We start from the raw sequence: 20,056 nt of genomic DNA on the forward strand, positions 1-20,056 counted from the left end.
CTAGCAATTTGAACAGCACTAATCACGGTAAAATCACTTGCGCAAAGCACTCCCGTTTTGCCTTTTGAGATGTGAACGGGGCCTAAGAGACTACACACCTCCCCATACAGCGTCTACCCCTCCCTGGAGAGTAAAGAACCCCCCCTCCCCAAAAATAAGCACCAGCACATATTGTGGTTTTGATTTTACTAGGGTTGTCCTGAGCTAGTTAGCACTTCATAACTTGAGTGTGGTGAAGAGATGAGGGTCCTACACCACAAGCAGACCAACGGCTTATTTATTACATATCAAGCTGTAGAAAAAAAACTCGGGCTCCCTGCACACTGCAAATCCGATTTGCAATTCCAATTTTGATTCAGATTTGCAATTCCGATTTCCCCTGAATGTTAACAGAAAAAATGCAGCATGCAGTAATGATAAAAAAAATGGGAATCGCATGTAAAAAATGATTAAAAACCGGAATCGCATGCAGTGTGCAGGGAACCTTACGTAGTAATAAAACGTCATTGGAGGTACAGTTCCGCTGTATCACCCAAGCCAGGTCTGTACAGCTGTTGTTCCCAGAATGATCTTTCTAGGCGACAGTCATTTTACCGTGTGTGTTTGTGTGTAGGTTTTGTGCTGTTGGTTGACATTCTCTGTGTTCTTTGTAATGCAAAGCCCTTCCTCTCCTTCTTTTTCACAGGATCCTGCGTACTGCCTCGGCCTCGCTTTGATGCGTCGCTGTTTTACCTCACTCGTAGATTTATGGACATTATAAAGTCTGCCCCAGAAGGTGTTGTGGATCTAAATGACGTTGCCAAGCTCCTTGGTGTGGGGAAGAGGCGGGTATATGACATTACTAACGTACTGGATGGCATCGAACTCGTCGAGAAGAGGTCAAAGAACCGGGTCCAGTGGGTGTAAGTAGTCCCAATACAGGCAGGTCCACACAAATTAAAGAACGTGTCGGGTGGACTTCAATGTTTACACTCGATCGATGGCCTGTGACAGTTGCAACAAAATCATTTGTTGTTTGATCCTGATCCTTATTTTTACTGGTTCTCTGGTAGATTTCACAACAAATCCATGAAGAATTGAAATATTCCTGTCAAAAATGAAAAAGTACATTTTTACCATTAAAGGACACCATAAAGGAAATCTGAAGTTAAAAAAAGCAGGCAAGGCTTACCCGGAGCTTCTTGCAGCCCCCCCCCCCCCCCCCCCCCCCCCAGTCATTGTGTGCCCATGCCGTCCATCCGAGGCCCTTCAGCCAGTAGCCGCTGCTGGCTGAGGGTTGCAGAAGGATGGCGTGGGCACAGGATGACTGCAAGAAGCCCTAGGTAAGTCTTAACTGTTTTTTTTTTTTTGGGGGGGGGGGGGGGGGGGGGGCGCAAAAAAACACTTTGCAAATGTATATGTATGGCATGGGATCTACAGAAGCGATTAAGGCAAATCACAATCGTAGGTTCTGCAGCATTTTGGGTGCGACTGCTCCAATACGAAGTATACAAGGGCTGCAAAATCACTTTTGATTCGCCTTTCAAAAGCAATTTTGCAGCGATTTGGGGTCCAATTGTGTTATGTTTAAATAAAGTTTATTGTACTTCGTATCCCAACGTCCCCCTGCAGTCCCACCCCTAACAGAAGAGCTCACAGGCGCTTCTCTGATAAGAGCTAGAGAAGCACCTGTTACCTCTTCTTTTAGGGGACGGGTCTACGGGTAGAAGCTGGATATCGGGACACCCAGTAATTATAATGAACTTTATTCAAACAGGAAAAGAAAAACAAAACACGAATCGGAAGTGATGTACAGCGCTTCCAAATGCTGGGAATAGCTGCACAAAGCGATTGCGGAATTTCAAAGCGCTGCAGCAATTCCTAGTGCGTCCCTAATCACACACCTGAAATAAGCATGCAGCTAATCCAGGCAGAATTCAGGTTGAAGCATCTGACCTGCATGCTTGTTGAGGGTCTATGGCTAAAGAGGCAGATAATCAACAGGGCAGCCAGGCAGTGTGCATTGTTTAGAAATAAATATGGCAGCCATTGATTTCCATTAGCCTAACTGGCTGGAACAGCTCCTGTGGGCCCCAGGCCTACTGGATGACTTTTGGGTTGGCTGTCATTTCATTAGAGGGATTTTATATGTATTTTTTGCTGTGTTTACAAGGTGTGTTTTGCTGTGTGTGTGGAAGGCCTTGGTAATGCCGGACATGCTATCTTTACACTCTAGCTCTACTGTATAACCAAGAAGAGCACTATAAAGCGCATGAGGATAATGCATGCCATCTAGTTAAAAGGCTTTTACAGGAATGGATTACCAGTGATAAAGTCATCAATCACAGCAAAATGGCAGCAGGGGAGATGTTTTTTTTTACAGTGGTAATGGCCATAAAAGCTTTAAACAGCAGCTATGTGTCTATTTTTAGGCGGTGCTGCGTAGGGCTCTGGTCTGCAGCGTGAGGCTGGGATACCGGTAATGCCACCTGCATACACACGTGTGATCTCCTCCATGTGCTAAACGATATCCTCCTCTCTATCGGCAAGCAAATTGCAGGCATGAGCTCACAGTGTGCATATGGTTCCCAAGATTATTATTGGAAAGTTTACCTCATGTTTTCATCTTTCACCATAAAATACCAGTCATGTGATCAGCAAGCGTGTTTAATATTGTGGCCTTATACTTGCCTCCAGTGTTGATGTTGGAGTTTGGGATATTGAATATAGAAACATGAATTCTCCTGAACCCCACACTTCAGCACTGAGCAAGCAGACAGGTCACAGGGAGTTCTTACTTGTGCTTTGCGGGACTCTGATGCTCCTCCTTCTGGCTTGGAGGAGAAGCATCAGAGTCACATAAAGTGCAAGTGAGTGAACTCCCCGTGACCTGTCCACAAAGCAATGCGCGTAACTGAGGAAGGCACACTCCTTACATGGCAGCGAGCACTGCTATGTAAGGTGTGCATAGGGTGCTAAAGTGTGGTGTTCAGGAGAATTCAAACGCCAACACTACTTGCCTCACCACTTTTTTTTTTTTTTTTTTTTTTTTTTTTTCCCCTTCTCCAAACTAGTTTTATTTACCAAGTAATAACAGTGTATTGGATACAGCATATAATCAATGAGTGGAGTTCTCTTCTACGCAATGGAGTCATAACATAGACCAATGGCAAGTTGTAAATGGAATAAAGGGATATGTAACTATCGTCCAAGGACCATGCAGGCCAACGTCCACTTCAGTCATATAACAAATCAATTAAAGGAAGTAAAATTACATAAAATGATTTTCGTCTCCTTAGTAATGCCATCAGCTTGTCACTCAACCATCTGTAAACTTAAGCCAGGGTAGTGTCCCTTCAACAGAGTTCTCTCAGCAAATAGCCTAACTTCCATAGAGAGTTCATCACCCATTAAAAGGAACCTGAGGTGAGGGGATATGGAGGCTGCCATGTTTATTTCCCTTTAAACAATGCTAGTTGCCTGGCAGCCCTGCTGATCATCGCGGTATCGGTAGTGTCTGAATCCCACACCGGAAACAAGCATGCATCTAATCCTGTCGGATTTTTACCAGAAACATCTGATCTGCATGCTTGTTCGGGGTCTATGGCTGAAAGCATTGGAGGCAGAGGATCAGAAGCGCCACCAAGCAATGTGCATTGTTTAAAAGGAAATAAATATGCCATCTTTCATAAGTCTCTCACTTAAGAATCAACCACTGTGAATGGGCTTTCCAACCAAAGGTCTCAAATGCTATTACATTTCTTAGTACAGCCTCTGTCCTTCTCCTCCAGTTATAAATGGGCTTCCCTCTGTTGATTTGCTCTATCCCCAAATTGCACTTCACAAGTACGCATGCCCAGAACACTCCTGTGCCTCCGCTATAGTGCACAGCCGGGCGGGAGCGCAAATGTATAGAGAGCGCGGAGTGGACAGAACATGCACTGGGGGCTGAGTGGCACAACAGAGGGAAGCCTATCCAAACCCCTGGTTTGTGCAGTTTTATAGATGTTGTCGGTTCATGTGCCCTTTAAACAGCATGGTTGGGTGCTGCTGTCAGCATAGTCTCTAAAGCAGCAGTTGTCATTGCAGGGGGAGAGACCTGAACATCGCTGGCACAGAGATCCCAGAGCAACAGCGAATCCGCAATGACATCAGCGATCTCACCGCTATGGAGGAAGCCTTGGATGACCTCATCAGAGACTGCGCTCACCAGCTTTTCCGACTAACAGAAGACCGCACAAATAGGAAATATCCTTTACATGTGGAGAACATCTGCCAGGATACAAATCACCAGCAGACTTGCACAATGTGTACACATAAGGATTTTGTGAACTTCTACCGTACCTGTCTGATATCTCAGTCTGTGGAAGGTAGTACGGGCTTGATTCATCAAGCAGCGCGGCTTAATGAGCCGTAGTGCGCCCTATGCACACCTTACATAGCAGAGCGCACTGCACAAATAAAGTTACGCGTATTGCTTTCTTAGCAATGCGCGTAACATTAACTGGGTGGCCCTGCTTCTGCGAAGTATCACTACCATGATACTTAACTCGTGGCTGCTACTGTATTAATTTGCATTGCTATGTGATTTACATTGCTATGTAAATTAATACAGTAGCAGCAGCGAGTGTAGTAGATTTGTGGTAGCAATACTTCACAGAAGCAGGGCCACCCGCAGTTAATGTTACGCGCATTGCTAAGAAAGCAATACGCGTAACTGAGGAAGGCACACCCCTTGCATGGCAGGGAGCACTGCTATGTAAGGTGTGCATAGGGCGCACTATGGCTAATTAAGCCGCACTGCTTTAGCAGATCTGCTTGATGAAACAAGCCCTATGTGTTTTATGGCAGTCCAGTGCTATAGTGTAGCATGGCTACATGGAGTCTTGTCTGCACTGGAGCAGCAATGCCTGAAGGCTTAAAGGACACCTGAACTGAGAAGGATCTGAAGGCTGACATATTTATTTCCTTGTACATAATACCAGTTGCCTGGCTGTCCTTTTGATCCTCTGCCTATTTCTGACTAAAGTCTGACTAGGTTAGCTGCATGCTTATTTCAGGTATGTGATTCAGACACTACTGCAGCCAAAGAGATCAGCAGGGCTGCCAGGCAACTGGTATATAAAAGGAAATAGACATGGCAGCCTCCATTTACCTCTCAGCTTAGGTGTCCTTTAAGGGACGATTTCACCTTTATAGGGGGTAAATATAAAGACCCCCTCCAGTACATTCCTGTTCACAGCAGACTAGCAGCTCCCCTCTGCCTCACGGACAGCACATGTGTACTGAAGGGGAAACCAAATGATTGGGTGTAGCTGAATATAGGCTGAGAGCAGACATTTGGCATTCTACTATCTGGGCGTGAACAGTCTTCCCTGCACAAATAAAGCACTGGCTGCAGAAGCAAATGCAACATTGAACATCTATATTTCAGATGATATTTACAGTCTCTCAGTGCAGCGTTGTGACCCAAGGGTCACTCAAGTGAAAGTAGGCTATTGTGGTCCACGGTAGTGGCGTTTTTTGTGGCTACCTGATCCGCTCAGCACTGTGGATCAGGTAGCCTACAATTTTTTTATTTTTGAGCCCACACTGAAGTCCTTTTTTTTTTTTTTTTTTTTTTTTTTTTTTTTTGCTTCGTTTCGTATCCAGCCGCCTTCAGCATTAAATTCCAAGCGGATTTGCTACATTCCCGCGGCAGAACTAGTGATTTATGCACCCTGAAATAGCCCAGCTAAGTTCTACAGCTTTTCAAGTCTTAGATTTTGCTGCCTGGTAGAGGCAGAGCTGTGGGCAGTAGCTCTGCCTCTTATCCAGTCAATCTCCACCTCTCCCCGCCCCCAGTGTTGCCAACTCATCCCTTTAAAGGGGAACTGAAGTAAGAGGTATACGGAGGATGCCATATTTATTTCCTTTTTAATCAATACCAGTTGCCCGGCAGCCCTGCTGGTCTATTTCTCTGCAGTAGTATCTGAATAACACCAGAAACAAGCATGCAGCTAGTCTTGTCAGATCTGACTTTAAAGTCTGAAACACCTGATCTGCTGCATGCTTGTTCAGGGGCTATGGCTAATAGTATTAGAGGCAGAGGATCAGCAGGGCTGCCAGGCAACTGGTATTGCTTAAAAGGAAAGAAACATGGCAGCCTCCATATACCTCTCCAGTTTCCCTTTAATTACTGTCACAAATGAATTATACAGGTTTCGTGACTAGGTAGATGCAGTTAAGGCACTGATTATGTGCAAGTAGTCCCAGAACCTGTATGGGATGAGTTGGCAACACTGCCCGTCCCTCACTGTGAAAGAAGACTGAGAGAAGCGGGGAGAGGTGGAGATTGACTGGATAAGAGGCAGAGCTACTGCGCACAGCTCTGCCTCTTCCAGGAAGCAAGATCCTGGAAAGTGTGGAACTTTCCTAGACCATTTCTGGGGCATAAATCGCTTGTTCTGCCGCAAGGATGCGGCGAATCAGCTTGGAATTTAACGCTGAAGATGGCTGGGTACAAAACGAAGTTAAAAAAAGACACTTCAGTGTCTCTTAAAAAATAAGCAAGATAATGACTACTGTTCCTGAAAAAAGGGATTTGATCTTTTAGCAGCCTCATAAAGTAAAGCTTTATGTGGCTGCAGGGCCAGATGTATTTTCTGGCGCTGGGGAGCTTTTATAGTTACCTTTTCTGGACACTGGACCGGCTTGCTCTGTTCAGCCACCTGCGACGCTGCACTCCCAGCATCCTCTTCTGACTTCCAGTCACATGATATGACTTGTGATCAGGGCTCAGAGGATAGTGTCAGCGGTGGTGGAAGATGGGTGATGGAAAAGACTCTTCCATTACCCCTCTTCCACCACCGGGTGGCGCTGCACTGCTGGCACTATCTTCTGAGCCCCGGTCGCAAGTCATATCGTGTGATTGGAAGTCAGAAGAGGATGCTGGGTGGATGAAGAGGAAGCCGGGCCAGCGTCAGAACCAGTAACTATAAAAGTTTCCTGCCGCCCATCTACACAACCTCTGTAGGCAGAACAGTGTGTAAAATGAGTGCAGCATCTTCAAACAAAATATTTTGTTTGAAGATGCTAACTGGTTCTGGACCGACGCAGTCTGAATCTATGTCCAGCAGGTGGTGCTGCCGCTTTGACTGCATTTAGATACAATGTCGCAATGAATCGTGCACTACCGCCGATCTCACCGCTCTGCTCCCGCCGTAATTCGCTCACTCATTGGCTCCCATTGATAGACAGCGTCAGGAGCCAATGAAAGCGGCTCCTGGCCAGCTGTCAGCACTCTGCCATATTAGAGACGGCAGAGAGAGGAGCCTGCGGCGATGGGGCAGCGCTGTGACCGGCGGGTATGTGCGGTGATTTGTCGGGAGGTGGTGTTTTACCATAAGGGGGCAGAGACTGCTGGTACGGAAGTGGTTAAAGGACGTCTGAAGTGAGAGTGATATGGAGGCTGACATTCCTTTTAAATTAGGCAAGTTGCCTGGCTGTGCTACTGATCTTCTACTTCTAAAGGTGCGTACACACATGCGACTATAGTTGTTTGAAACGATCGTTCCCCGATCATTTCAAACGACGATCGTTTAAAAAAAAAAAAAAAGCAGCCAACGACCATTAAATCTAACGACGGATGAGCTAGATCGTTAAAAACGAACGATCTAGCTTGGCGGATTTTTTCCAACGACGATCGTTTGCAAAAGTAGTACATCGTTGGAAGCGGTCGTTCGTACTAGGCTTGACATGCGCATTTCACTATTTCTCCATGGAACTTTTCATTTTTATGCGCAAGCGCAATAGTTGCTTTACGTGATGTAACGTTCGTTCTAACGATCAGATCGTTACACACCTTTAAAAGCTAACTTTACTTAGGTTGTTCTTTACTCAATTAAAAGTTTGTTCGTCGTTCACAACGAACGATCGTTGTCGTATGTGTGTACGTTGCTTTAGGCTGTTTTCCCACTTGACAGTCAAACGGACATTTTTTTTTTTGTCTGCTTTACTGCATAGCAAAACTGACAGTGAACGGCTTCTATTTAATATCTAGGAATCATTTACTTTTTAGCCTGCAATGGATCCTTTGGAAGAGGAGCCTATGGGTGTGTGTGTGTGTGGGGGGGGGGGGGGGCGGCAGGCAGGCATCTGCCCCAGGCTCCAGCCACACCGCAGCGGACCATCAGAGCGAACTCCACACTGTCCGCTCCCACTGGCCGCATGTGGCAACTGAGCCTAATATTGTTAAGCCATAGATTCTGAAGAAGCATGCAGCAGATCAGATGTTTCTGGCAAGATGGCTGCATGCTTGCTTCAGGTGTGTGTTTCACGTTAGATTCATTTGACGTCAAACAATGCATCCCTCCTACTATAGGCCTGATCCTTGCTTTTCTGATGTGTTGGGTGATGAATGTGTGTCTGGTGGTCTGAGCCTACCTCACCTTATATCTTCCTTAATGAGGGAACACATTTGCTTATGTAACGTACCAAGACCTGCACGGCATTGACGATTATGACGAACAGATTGTCATCGCTGTAAAAGCCCCCGAGGAAACCAAGCTAGAGGTCCCGTCTCCCGGCGAGGTAAACCATTCATTTCTTCATTAAACGGATGCCATTTTCCAGTAAGCGCCAAATGCGGTAGTAGTAATGTAACAATATGGCAAATAGAGAAAACCCTAGAGAAAACCGTGCCTCCTATAGAGTGTAATGCATTTGATTTGTAAAATGACACACACAAAAGGTATACTTATTGTCTGACAGCGGAATCTAAGTGCTGCATGCTGATAAGGAAGTAGACTAGACCAGGGCTTTTCAACCTTTTCACTCATTGTACCACTTTTTTCACCTGAAAAATTTCAAGTAGCACCAGTGTGTCTGCGCAATAGATCTGATCCGATCAAGCTCGGCTGTTCCCAACGGAGAGCTGCAAATGCACTCATAACAACAAGATCTTCCAGGGGTTCCAGTGCTGGATCCCCTCTACTGAGGAGGAATGGGGAAGCCTTCTTTAGGATCCAGAGGGTTTCTCACATGGGGAACTTTTTTCTTACAGGTACACTTTAAAGGGGAACTGAAGTAAGAGGTATACGGAGGTTGCCTGGCAGCCCTGCTGGTCTATTTCTCTGCAGTAGTATCTGAATCACACCAGAAACAAGCATGCAGCTAGTCTTGTCAGATCTGACTTTAACCACCCTGGCGTTTTATCAACATCACCAGGGTGGCAGCGCAGCACTTTTTTTTTTTTTTTTTTTTTAAATCATGTAGCTAGCCTAGCGCTAGCTACATGATGCGTCCCTCCCTACCCTTCAAACACCGCCGGCGGATTAGCCCTTCCGGAAATCCCGTTCTGAACGGGATTTCCTTTAGGGCTTCCCCGTCGCCATGGCGACGATCGTGATGACGTCATCGACCGGAGTCCCGATCAACCCCGCAGCGCTGCCTGGCACTGATTGGCCAGGCTGCGCACGGGGTATGCAAGGGGGGGCTCCTTTCGCGTTGGGGAGCGGCGGCGATCGAATCCCCCACGCAGCTAGCAAAGTGCTAGCTGCGTGATTTAAAAAAAATTAGCAAAATCGGCCCAGCGGGGCCTGAGCGGCGCCCTCCAGCGGTAATGGACGAGCTGGGCTCGTCCATACCGCTAAGGAGATTAAAGTCTGAAACACCGGATTTGCTGCATGCTTGTTCAGGGGCTATGGCTAATAGTATTAGAGGCAGAGGATCAGCAGGGCTGCCAGGCAGCTGGTAGGAAATAAACATGGCAGCCTCCATATACCTCTCTTCAGTTGTCCTTTAAGAAGGACACTGGGAGGGGAATAGGATTAATTGGTGGGGGGGAGATTAAAATTAGATTGCTAGCTTACAGACTGCCATTATTAGCATTCTGTGGGTAGATTGCCACTATAGGTACTACTTCAATATAGGTAGCCTCACCCACCCCCGTAGAGCTGGGCAGTGACTTGCTACTCAGTTCGGTTCCCCCTAACTTGCTCCTCTCTGTGCTGTCCCGCGTAATAGTTCAGACCTTAGATCATTGGTAACCCGGCCGCAGTAAAGAGACAGCAAGACGAGTGGTCCACACTGAAGACAGGGCAGCACAGCGAGGGGTAGCCATCGTTTAAGGAGATGGGCAATTAGTAGCAGGCAAACTTGGAATGTACCACCTGGCCAACGCCAAAGTACCACAGGTTGAAAAGCCCTGGACTAGACAAACAGCGTCTGTTGCTTGTCGGTATTGTGGGCAAAGCTGAACATCCAAAACCGCAGGACACCACAAACGGTAAGTCGCCAGAAAGATCCGCCCTCACTCCCCCATGTCACTCTTGCGCTTTGTGGATCCTAACCCCTTCATCAGACGCAAGTGAAAATTGATAAAAGGCACTCAAATAATCAGTTCATGCAGGTAATACAACTGGTGAAAAAGATTTTCTTGTGGCAATGCTAAATAATCAATAAGCACTCAAAGGAGTCCTATTGCACATTGGGTAAAAGAAGCCCTTTGTGTAGGGGTGATTGGTGTAATACTGTGTCTGACAGTGTCTAGTCAGCCAGGTAGAGGCACAGATGAGGAATAGCACTTTATGCCGTAGCTGTTTTTAAATAATGGGGTTCTCATATCTCCTTATAGTAACAGATCAATATTGCAGTTTATTGTGGTTATAGATCAGGAGCCGCTTTTAATGATTTCCGAGAAGCGATATTAGCATTAATATTCACGTTTCTGCCTGTCTTGGTGATCACAGTGCGTAAAGTCTAGCAAGGCACTTAGGGAAAGCTGTCCAGCTATTACCTGCACACAGTATGCTCTGCACTCCTCTCCAGGCTCTATATATAGTCTATAAATGGATACTGTATATACAGTGACCACATGCTTGTATTCTGCTCTCCACAGAAATGCATAGAGATTCATATCAAGAGCACAAAGGGGCCTATTGACGTGTACCTGTGTGAAATGGAGCAAGAAAACCCAGACCACAAATCCTTTCAGAAGTTAACAAAGACTCTTAAAATGGATCCGGAACCCATCCCAATTGACGGTAAATAATTTTAGATTTAAAGAAGAGAGAATAATTCATTGGAGATACGTGCTGTGGGTCCCTGCATTCTGCATATTAGCTGAAAGTTGTGTATAAACATTAAAGAGGCCCTGTAATGACATAAAGTAGAATGTAGTAAATTATTCAGGATTTCCACGTTTATGGTCATTTCCCTGGTTTCAGCTTTAGAAACTCTTCCTATATATTGCTGTAGATTGGAATGTAGCCCCATCCATCAAGTGATGCTTGGCCTAGGCTGTTTAGCTATGCAGAATACCCCCCTCGTAGCATTCTGGGAGACCAGGTATTATGTGTACTGACTTTGGAACTTTCTAAGCAAACATTCCGCAGAGATCATGTAACAGGACTTAAGGTGCGTACACACGTCAGATAAAAGTCTTTGGAAAATGAAAGATCACAGACCAATTTTACCCCCTTTCATGTAGTATGAGAGCCATACTCTACACAGTCTATTCTATGGAGCCGAACTCCCCATCAGATAAAAATCTTTGCAAGATGCTGCACACAAAGATGCTGTACACATTCAACAGATCAGTATCTGCAAAAGATCTGTTCCTGCAAAAGATCCATTCCTGCAAAATGCATTCATAGTCTATGATATCTGCAGATCCCATACACACCTTGTTTAATGGACATTCATCTGCAGATCAGCCAATTATCTGCCGATCTGAAGATCCAACCTGGTGGATCTGATCTACAGATAATTGTTCATTAAACAAGGTGTGTATGAGGTCTGCAGATATCATAGACTATGAATGTGTTTTGCAGGAATGGATCTTTTGCAGGAACAGATCTTTTGCAGATACTGATCTGTTGCATGTGTACAGCGGTCTTTGTGTGCAGCATCTTGCAAAGCTTTTTATCTGATGGGGAGTTCAGTTCCATAGAATAGACTGTGTAGAGTATGGTTCTCATACTACATGAAAGGGGGTAAAATTGGTCTGTGATCTTTCATTTTCCAAAGACTTTTATCTGACGTGTGTACCCACCTTTAAGATGTTGTTACCTGTGGTGAATGTCAGAATGTAAATCAGGGAGAGGAAAGATTTTACCATGGGCAAACACTGACTAAATCTATAAATCAATATTGTAAAAAAAATAAAATAAAGATGCAATTTCTTTTATTACATCAATTTCACTGAGTTTGCTCTTTAACAATTTCACTGCTGAGGAGTGTTTCCCATCATGTAGCAGAGCAATTTTCACCTTGCATGCTTGGTTGAATGCTGCATACTGTACTATGGATGGGGGGTTGTAGACAGAAGCCTGCTGTAGGGAAGCTTTCATGTAAAAAAGGGAGCAGGGGATTGCTGCAGGTAGAATATCAGTAAAATGACTGATTTTCCGTTACTTAATTCCAATAGTAACCTTTGTAAAACACAATCAGCGCCAACAGGTAATTAAAAATGACCGCTGCTGTGAGAGAACGATGTGCAAATACGTAATATCAATGGTAAAACAGCGCAGGTCTCCACAATCGTACACGTTTGAGGCAGATGTGGACACTGTTTGGTGATTTGAAGTCATTCTTAACCACTTAATGACAAGCTGACTTATAAAAACGTCCTGCTAGAGCCTCTTAATGGCTCCATGACGTTTTTATGTCAGTGCTGCTGCAGCTGTGCTCCTGCACACGTGCGCGCTCCCGTGCACGTGAAAATAGTGGGGGGGGGAAAAACCCACCAAAGAAAAAATACACCTTTATTTCCAAATAATATATTGTCACCATACTTTGTACTAGGGACATAATTAAAATCTTGTGATAACCAGGACAAACAGGCAGATAAAATGTGTGGGTTTTATGCACAGTAGCAATGTTTATATTAAAACCATAGGGGATGAAATTGAAGAAATATGGCCTCAATTCACTAAGCTTAACTTCTGTCTTTAATAACTCTTCTGAGCTGTTTTACAGTTAATACCATGGCGATATAATTGTGATAACTGTAAAACAGCTCAGAAGAGTTATTAAAGACAGGAGTTAAGCTTAGTGAATTGAGGCCATAGTGTATTTTTTTACTTGTATTTCCCTGTAAAATGCATGGAAAATAAAGTAATTACGGAAAACAAATATCAACCCCAAAAAGCCCAATTTGTGGTGGAAAAAAACAGATATAGATCATTTCATTGTGATTAGTAGTGATTAAGCTATTGGCAAATGAAAGGGATGAACAATGAATGGTGAAAATCGATCTTGTCCGTTAGGGTAAAAACCGCTTTGGGGTGAAGTGGTTAATCCTTTTTATGATTGTGGAGACCTGCGCTGTTTTACCATTGATAATACAGTAACCTTTATTTCATTTGGGTCTCCTTCCCATGCGTTTCTGCTTGTTTTGCGGGCAGCGAGAGCAGGCTGATCTGAATAGAGAACACATTTCAGCATTCTCATTAATGCATTCACGTGCCTTGCAATTTTGACAAGCCCTGCCGTATCCATGTTTGTGCAGAAACGCTTGCAGCAAAAGTCACATGACTGACAGTGAAAAGAAGTGGAAAATGCAGACATTTCTCATTGCATTGTGCATTTTTTTGTTTGTCCCCCTAATGTGTATTGTGGTGCCCAGTATACATTACCTGCACTATACATTACCTGTCCTTGTCCGCTGCTGGCTTCATCCTCCATCCATACACACGCCCCATGTGGTTGCCGGCATACACGTGGGCGTATGTGTGATGTCACACACCCACGCTACTCTGGCAACCACATGGGGCGCGTGTATGTAGCAAGGACTGTGCCCGGAGCCAGCTGCAGACAAGCAATGGACAGGTAATGTATAGTGCACTGGAGGGAACATGAGGGGGTTTCATCGTATTCGTCACTTGGCACGATATTGCTCTGTTACCGCCCCACACCTGATCGAGTAAGCATGTCTGACCAATTCATGCGACCAATTTCGGACATGCACTTGGCATTACCGATTTTCATCCGATTATAATTGAATCGGATGGTCGATCGGCCGCCAAGTTGCCTGAGGTATGTCCACCTTTACACCAGAAACAAGCATACAGCTAATCTTGTCAGATCTGACAATAATGTCAAACACCTGATCTGCTGTATGCCTGTTCAGGTTTGTGGCTAAAAGTATTAGAGGCAGAGGATCGTTGCAATAGCCAGGCAACTGGTATTGCTTAAAAGGAAATAAATATGACAGCCTCCATATCCCTCTCACTTCAGTTGTCTTTTAACTACTTCCCGACCGCCGTATAGACAAATGGCTGCCGGGAAGTGGACGCTGCAAGGACCGCCGTATTGACAAAATGCGGCAGTCCTTGTATGGGCATGGGCGGAGCGATCGCGTCATCCGTGACGCGATCCTCCGCCTGGCGCCGTTCACACGCCGCAACATCCCGCCGGCCATACGGAAGCGCCGGCGGGATGTTAACCCGACGATCGCCGCATACAAAGTGTATAATACACTTTGTAATGTTTACAAAGTGTATTATACAGGCTGCCTCCTGCCCTGGTGGTCCCAGTGTCCGAGGGACCACCAGGGCAGGCTGCAGCCACCCTAGTCTGCACCAAGCACACTGATTTCCCCCCCCCCTGCCCCAGATCGCCCACAGCACCCATCAGACCCCCCCCTGCCCACCCCCCAGACCCCTGTTTGCACCCAATCACCCCCCTAATCACCCATCAATCACTCCCTGTCACTATCTGTCAACGCTATTTTTTGTTTTATCTCCCCCTCTTCCCCCTGCTCCCTCCTGATCACCCCCCCACCCCTCAGATTCTCCCCAGACCCCCCCCCCCATGTACTGTATGCATCTATCCCCCCTGATCACCTGTCAATCACCCATCAATCACCCCCTGTCACTGCCACCCATCAATCAGACCCTAACCTGCCCCTTGCGGGCAATCTGATCACCCCCCCCACACCAATAGATCGCCCGCAGATCCGACATCAGATCACCTCCCAAATCCATTGTTTACATCTATTCTCTCCTCTAAACACCCACTAATTACCCATCAATCACCCATCAATCACCCCCTATCACCACCTGTCACTTTTACCTATCAGATCAGACCCTAATCTGCCCCTTGCGGGCACCCAATTACCCGCCCACACGCTCAGATTGCCCTTTAGACCCGACCCCCCTTATCAATTCGCCAGTGCATTAATTACATCTGTCCTCTTCCCTGTAATAACCCACTGATCACCTGTCAATCACCTGCCAATCACCTATCACCCATCAATCACCCCCTGTCACCCCCTGTCACTGCCACCCAACAATCTGCCCCTAACCTGCCCCTTGCGGGCAATCTGATCACCCACCCACACCAATAGATCGCCCGCAGATCCCGACATCAGATCACCACCCAAGCGCAGCGTTTACATCTATTCTCTCCTCTAAACACCCACTAATTACCCATCAATCACCCCCTATCACCACCTGTCACTGTTACCCATCAGATCAGACCCTAATCTGCCCCTTGCGGGCACCCAATCACCCGCCTACAACGCTCAGATTGCCCTCAGACCCCCCCTTATCAATTCGCCAGGGCATTATTTACATCTGTCCTTCCCTGTAATAACCCACTGATCACCTGTCAATCACCTATCAATCACCCATCAATCACCCCCTGTCACTGCCACCCATCAATCACCCCTGTCACTGCCACCCATCAATCACCCGCTGTCACTGCCACCTATCAATCAGCCCCTAACCTGCCCCTTGCGGGCAATCTGATCACCCACCCACACCAATAGATCGCCCGCAGATCCGACGTCCGATCACCTCCCAAGTGCAGTGTTTACATCTGTTCTCTACCCTAAAACACCACTAATTACCCATCAATCACCACCTGTCACTGCTACCTATCAGATTAGACCCCTATCTGCCCCTAGGGGCACTCAATCACCCGCCCACACACCCTCAGAATGCCCTCAGACCCCAGCCCTGATCACCTCGCCAGTGCATTGCTTGCATCTATTCCCCCCTCTAATCACACCTTGAGACACCCATCAATCACCTCCTGTCACCCCCTAGCACACCTACCCATCAGATCAGGCCCTAATTTGCCCCATGTGGGCTCCTGATCACTCGGCCAAACCCTCAGATCCCCCTCAGACCCCCTTCCGATCACCTCCCCAGTGCATTGATTGCATCTATTTTCCCCTCTAACCACCCCCTGAGACACCCATCAATCACCTCCTGTCACCCCCCTAGCACTCCTATCCATCAGATCAGGCCCAATACAACCTGTCATCTAAAAGGCCACCCTGCTTATGACCGGTTCCACAAAATTCGCCCCCTCATAGACCACCCTGTCATCAAAATTTGCAGATGCTTATACCCCTGAACAGTCATTTTGAGACATTTGGTTTCCAGACTACTCACGGTTTTGGGCCCGTAAAATGCCAGGCGGTATAGGAACCCCACAAGTGACCCCATTTTAGAAAAAGACACCCCAAGGTATTCTGTTAGGTGTATGACGAGTTCATAGAAGAGTTTTTTTTGTCAAGTTAGCGGAAATTGATTTTTATTGGTTTTTTTTTTCACAAAAGTGTCAATTTTTCACTAACTTGTGACAAAAAATAAAATCTTCTATGAACTCGCCATACACCTAACGGAATACCTTGGGGTGTCTTCTTTCTAAAATGGGGTCACTTGTGGGGTTCCTATACTGCCCTGGCATTTTAGGGGCCCTAAACCGCGAGGAGTAGTCTAGAAAACAAATGCCTCAAAATGACCTGTGAATAGGACGTTGGGCCCCTTAGCGCACCTAGGCTGCAAAAAAAGTGTCACACATGTGGTACCGCCGTACTCAGGAAAAGTAGTATGTGTTTTGGGGTGGTTTTTTACACATACCCATGCTGGGTGGAGAAATTTCTATGTAAATGGACAATTGTGTGTAAAAAAAAATCAAACCATTGTCATTTACAGAGATATTTCTCCCACTTAGCATGGGTATGTGTAAAAATACACCCTAAAACACATTGTACTACTTCTCCTGAGTACGGCGGTACCACATGTGTGGCACTTTTTTACACCCTAAGTACGCTAAGGGGCCCAAAGTCCAATGAGTACCTTTAGGATTTCACAGGTCATTTTGCGACATTTGGTTTCAAGACTACTCCTCACGGTTTAGGGCCCCTAAAATGCCAGGGCAGTATAGGAACCCCACAAATGACCCCATTCTAGAAAGAAGACACCCAAAGGTTATTTCCGTTAGGAGTATGGTGAGTTCATAGAAGATTTTATTTTTTGTCACAAGTTAGCGGAAAATGACACTTTGTGAAAAAAACTATTAAAATCAATTTCCGCTAACTTGTGACAAAAAAATAAAAACTTCTATGAACTCACCATACTCCTACGGAATACCTTGGGGTGTCTTCTTTCTAAAATGGGGTCATTAGTGGGGTTCCTATACTGCCCTGGCATTTTAGGGGCCCTAACCGTGAGGAGTAGTCTTGAAACAAAAATGACCTGTGAAATCCTAAAGGTACTCATTGGACTTTGGGCCTTTTAGCGCAGTTAGGGTGCAAAAAAGTGCCACACATGTGGTATTGCCATACTCGGGTGAAGTAGTACAATGTGTTTTGGGGTGTATTTTTACACATACCCATGCTGGGTGGGAGAAATATCTCTGTAAATGACAATCTTTTGATTTTTTTACACACAATTGTCCATTTACAGAGTTATTTTTCTCACCCAGCATGGGTATGTGTAAAAATACACCCCAAAACAAATTGTACTACTTCTCCCGAGTACGGCGATACCACATGTGTGGCACTTTTTTGCACCCTAACTGCGCTAAAGGTCCCAAAGTCCAATGAGTACCTTTAGATTTCACAGGTCATTTTGAGAAATTTCGTTTCAAGACTACTCCTCACGGTTTTAGGGGCCCTAAAATGCCAGGGCAGTATAGGAAACCCACAAATGACCCCATTTTAGAAAGAAGACACCCCAAGGTATTCCGTTAGGAGTATATAGCGAGTTCATAGAAGATTTTATTTTTTGTCACAAGTTAGCGGAAATTGATTTTAATAGTTTTTTTTCACAAAGTGTCATTTTCCGCTAACTTGTGACTAAAAATAAAATCTTCTATGAACTCGCTATACTCCTAACGAGTTAGACCCCATTCTAGAAAGAAGACACCCAAAGGTATTCCGTTAGGAGTATGGGTGAGTTCATAGAAGATTTTATTTTTTGTCACAAGGTTAGCGGAAAATGACACTTGGTGAAAAAAACTATTAAAATCAATTTCCGCTAACTTGTGACAAAAAAATAAAAACTTCTGTGAACTCACCATACTCCTAACGGAATACCTTGGGGTGTCTTCTTTCTAAAATGGGGTCATTTGTGGGGTTCCTATACCTGCCCTGGCATTTTAGGGGCCCTAAACCGTGAGGAGTAGTCTTGAAACGAAATTTCTCAAAATGACCTGTAAAATCCTAAAGGTACTCATTGGACTTTGGGCCCTTTAGCGCAGTTAGGGTGCAAAAAAGTGCCACACATGTGGTATCGCCGTACTCAGGAGAAGTAGTATAATGTGTTTTGGGTGTATTTTTACACATACCCATGCTGAGTGGGATAAAGATCTCTGGAAATGGACAATTGTGTGTAAAAAAAAATTAACAAATTGTCATTTACAGAGATATTTCTCCCACCCAGCATGGGTATGTGTAAAAATACACCACAAAACACTTTATACTACTTCTCCTGAGTACGGCAATACCACATGTGTGGCTCTTTTTTGCAGCTACCTGCGCTAAGGGTCCAAAGTCCAATGAGCACCTTTAGGCTTTACAGGGGTGCTTACAATTTAGCACCCCCAAAATGTCAGGACAGTAAACACACCCCACAAATGACCCCATTTTGGAAAGTAGACCCTTCAAGGTATTCAGAGAGGGGCATGGTGAGTCCGTGGCAGATTTCATTTTTTTTTTTGTCGCAAGTTAGAAAGAAATTGAAACTTTTTTTTTTTTTTTTTTTTTGTCACAAAGTGACATTTTCCGCTTACTTGTGACAAAAAATATCTTCTATGAACTCACTATGCCTCTCAGTCAATACTTTGGGATGTCTTCTTTCAAAATGAGGTCATTTTGGGGGGTATTTATACTATCCTGGAATTCTTGCCCCTCATGAAACATGACAGGGGGTCAGAAAAGTCATAGATGCTTGAAAATGGGAAAATTCACTTTTTGCACCATAGTTTGTAAACGCTATAACTTTTACCCAAACCAATAAATATACACTGAATGGGTTTTTTTAATCCAAAACATGTTTGTCCACATTTTTCGCGCTGCATGTATACAGAAATTTTACTTTATTTGAAAAAATGTCAGCACAAAGTTAAAAAAAATCATTTTTTTGCTAAAATTCATGTCTCTTTTGATGAATATAATAAAAAGTAAAAATCGCAGGAGCAATCAAATAGCACCAAAAGAAAGCTGTATTAGTGAGAAGAAAAGGAGCCCAAATTCATTTAGGTGGTAGGTTGTATGAGCGAGCAATAAACCGTGAAAGCTGCAGTGGTCTGAATGGAAAAAAAAGTGGCCGGTCCTTAAGGGGTAGAAAGCCCTAGGTCCTCAAGTGGTTAAGTTCCACTACAGAGATACAGCCGTACAAAACGACAGCGTTTGGCGATCACCAGCAATAGGCAAAGTGCTCGGTCAATGGAAATGTTCAGCGTTTGCTATCGGGCTGCAGCATTTTTAGAGCGATTTAGGGGCAATCGCATTGAAGGGATGCAAGGCCAAAACACGATTGCTGTAGAAGTTGTGTTAATTTGCAGAATTTGAAAATAGCCGGTGCTTTGTGATCCATCGCAAAGTGCCGCCAGTGGGCCCCGTGCTGTAGAGAACAGTTGTCTCTATAAAGAGCAGATTTGCAACCTTGTCTTGGGATATTCGATAACTGCGAGAACAGTGACAAGTGAAGCATGCACACTTATAGACAGGATGTCTGATGTGCATTGAAAATAAGCTTCCCCCTCCATTCCAAAGTGTCTCTTAAAGAGACACCGAAGTCTCTTAAAAATCATCTTTTTTATTATAAAATCCTGTGTAATATGATAGCCCTACCTA

General features: G+C 45.1%; 1 protein-coding gene across 1 annotated transcript in view; it reads left to right on the forward strand.

Annotated features, from left to right (window-relative positions):
- Positions 1 to 20,056, forward strand: part of E2F6 (E2F transcription factor 6) — a 40,341-nt gene that overhangs the window by 15,191 nt on the left and 5,094 nt on the right. The window contains exons 3-6 of the mRNA XM_068280294.1: positions 686 to 902; positions 4,069 to 4,227; positions 8,436 to 8,550; positions 10,859 to 11,003. Coding sequence (XP_068136395.1) covers positions 686 to 902; positions 4,069 to 4,227; positions 8,436 to 8,550; positions 10,859 to 11,003 — 636 coding nt within the window. The remainder of the gene's footprint in view (positions 1 to 685; positions 903 to 4,068; positions 4,228 to 8,435; positions 8,551 to 10,858; positions 11,004 to 20,056) is intronic.

Source organism: Hyperolius riggenbachi, chromosome 4 (genome assembly GCF_040937935.1).
Source record: "Hyperolius riggenbachi isolate aHypRig1 chromosome 4, aHypRig1.pri, whole genome shotgun sequence".
Classification (NCBI taxonomy): domain Eukaryota; kingdom Metazoa; phylum Chordata; class Amphibia; order Anura; family Hyperoliidae; genus Hyperolius; species Hyperolius riggenbachi.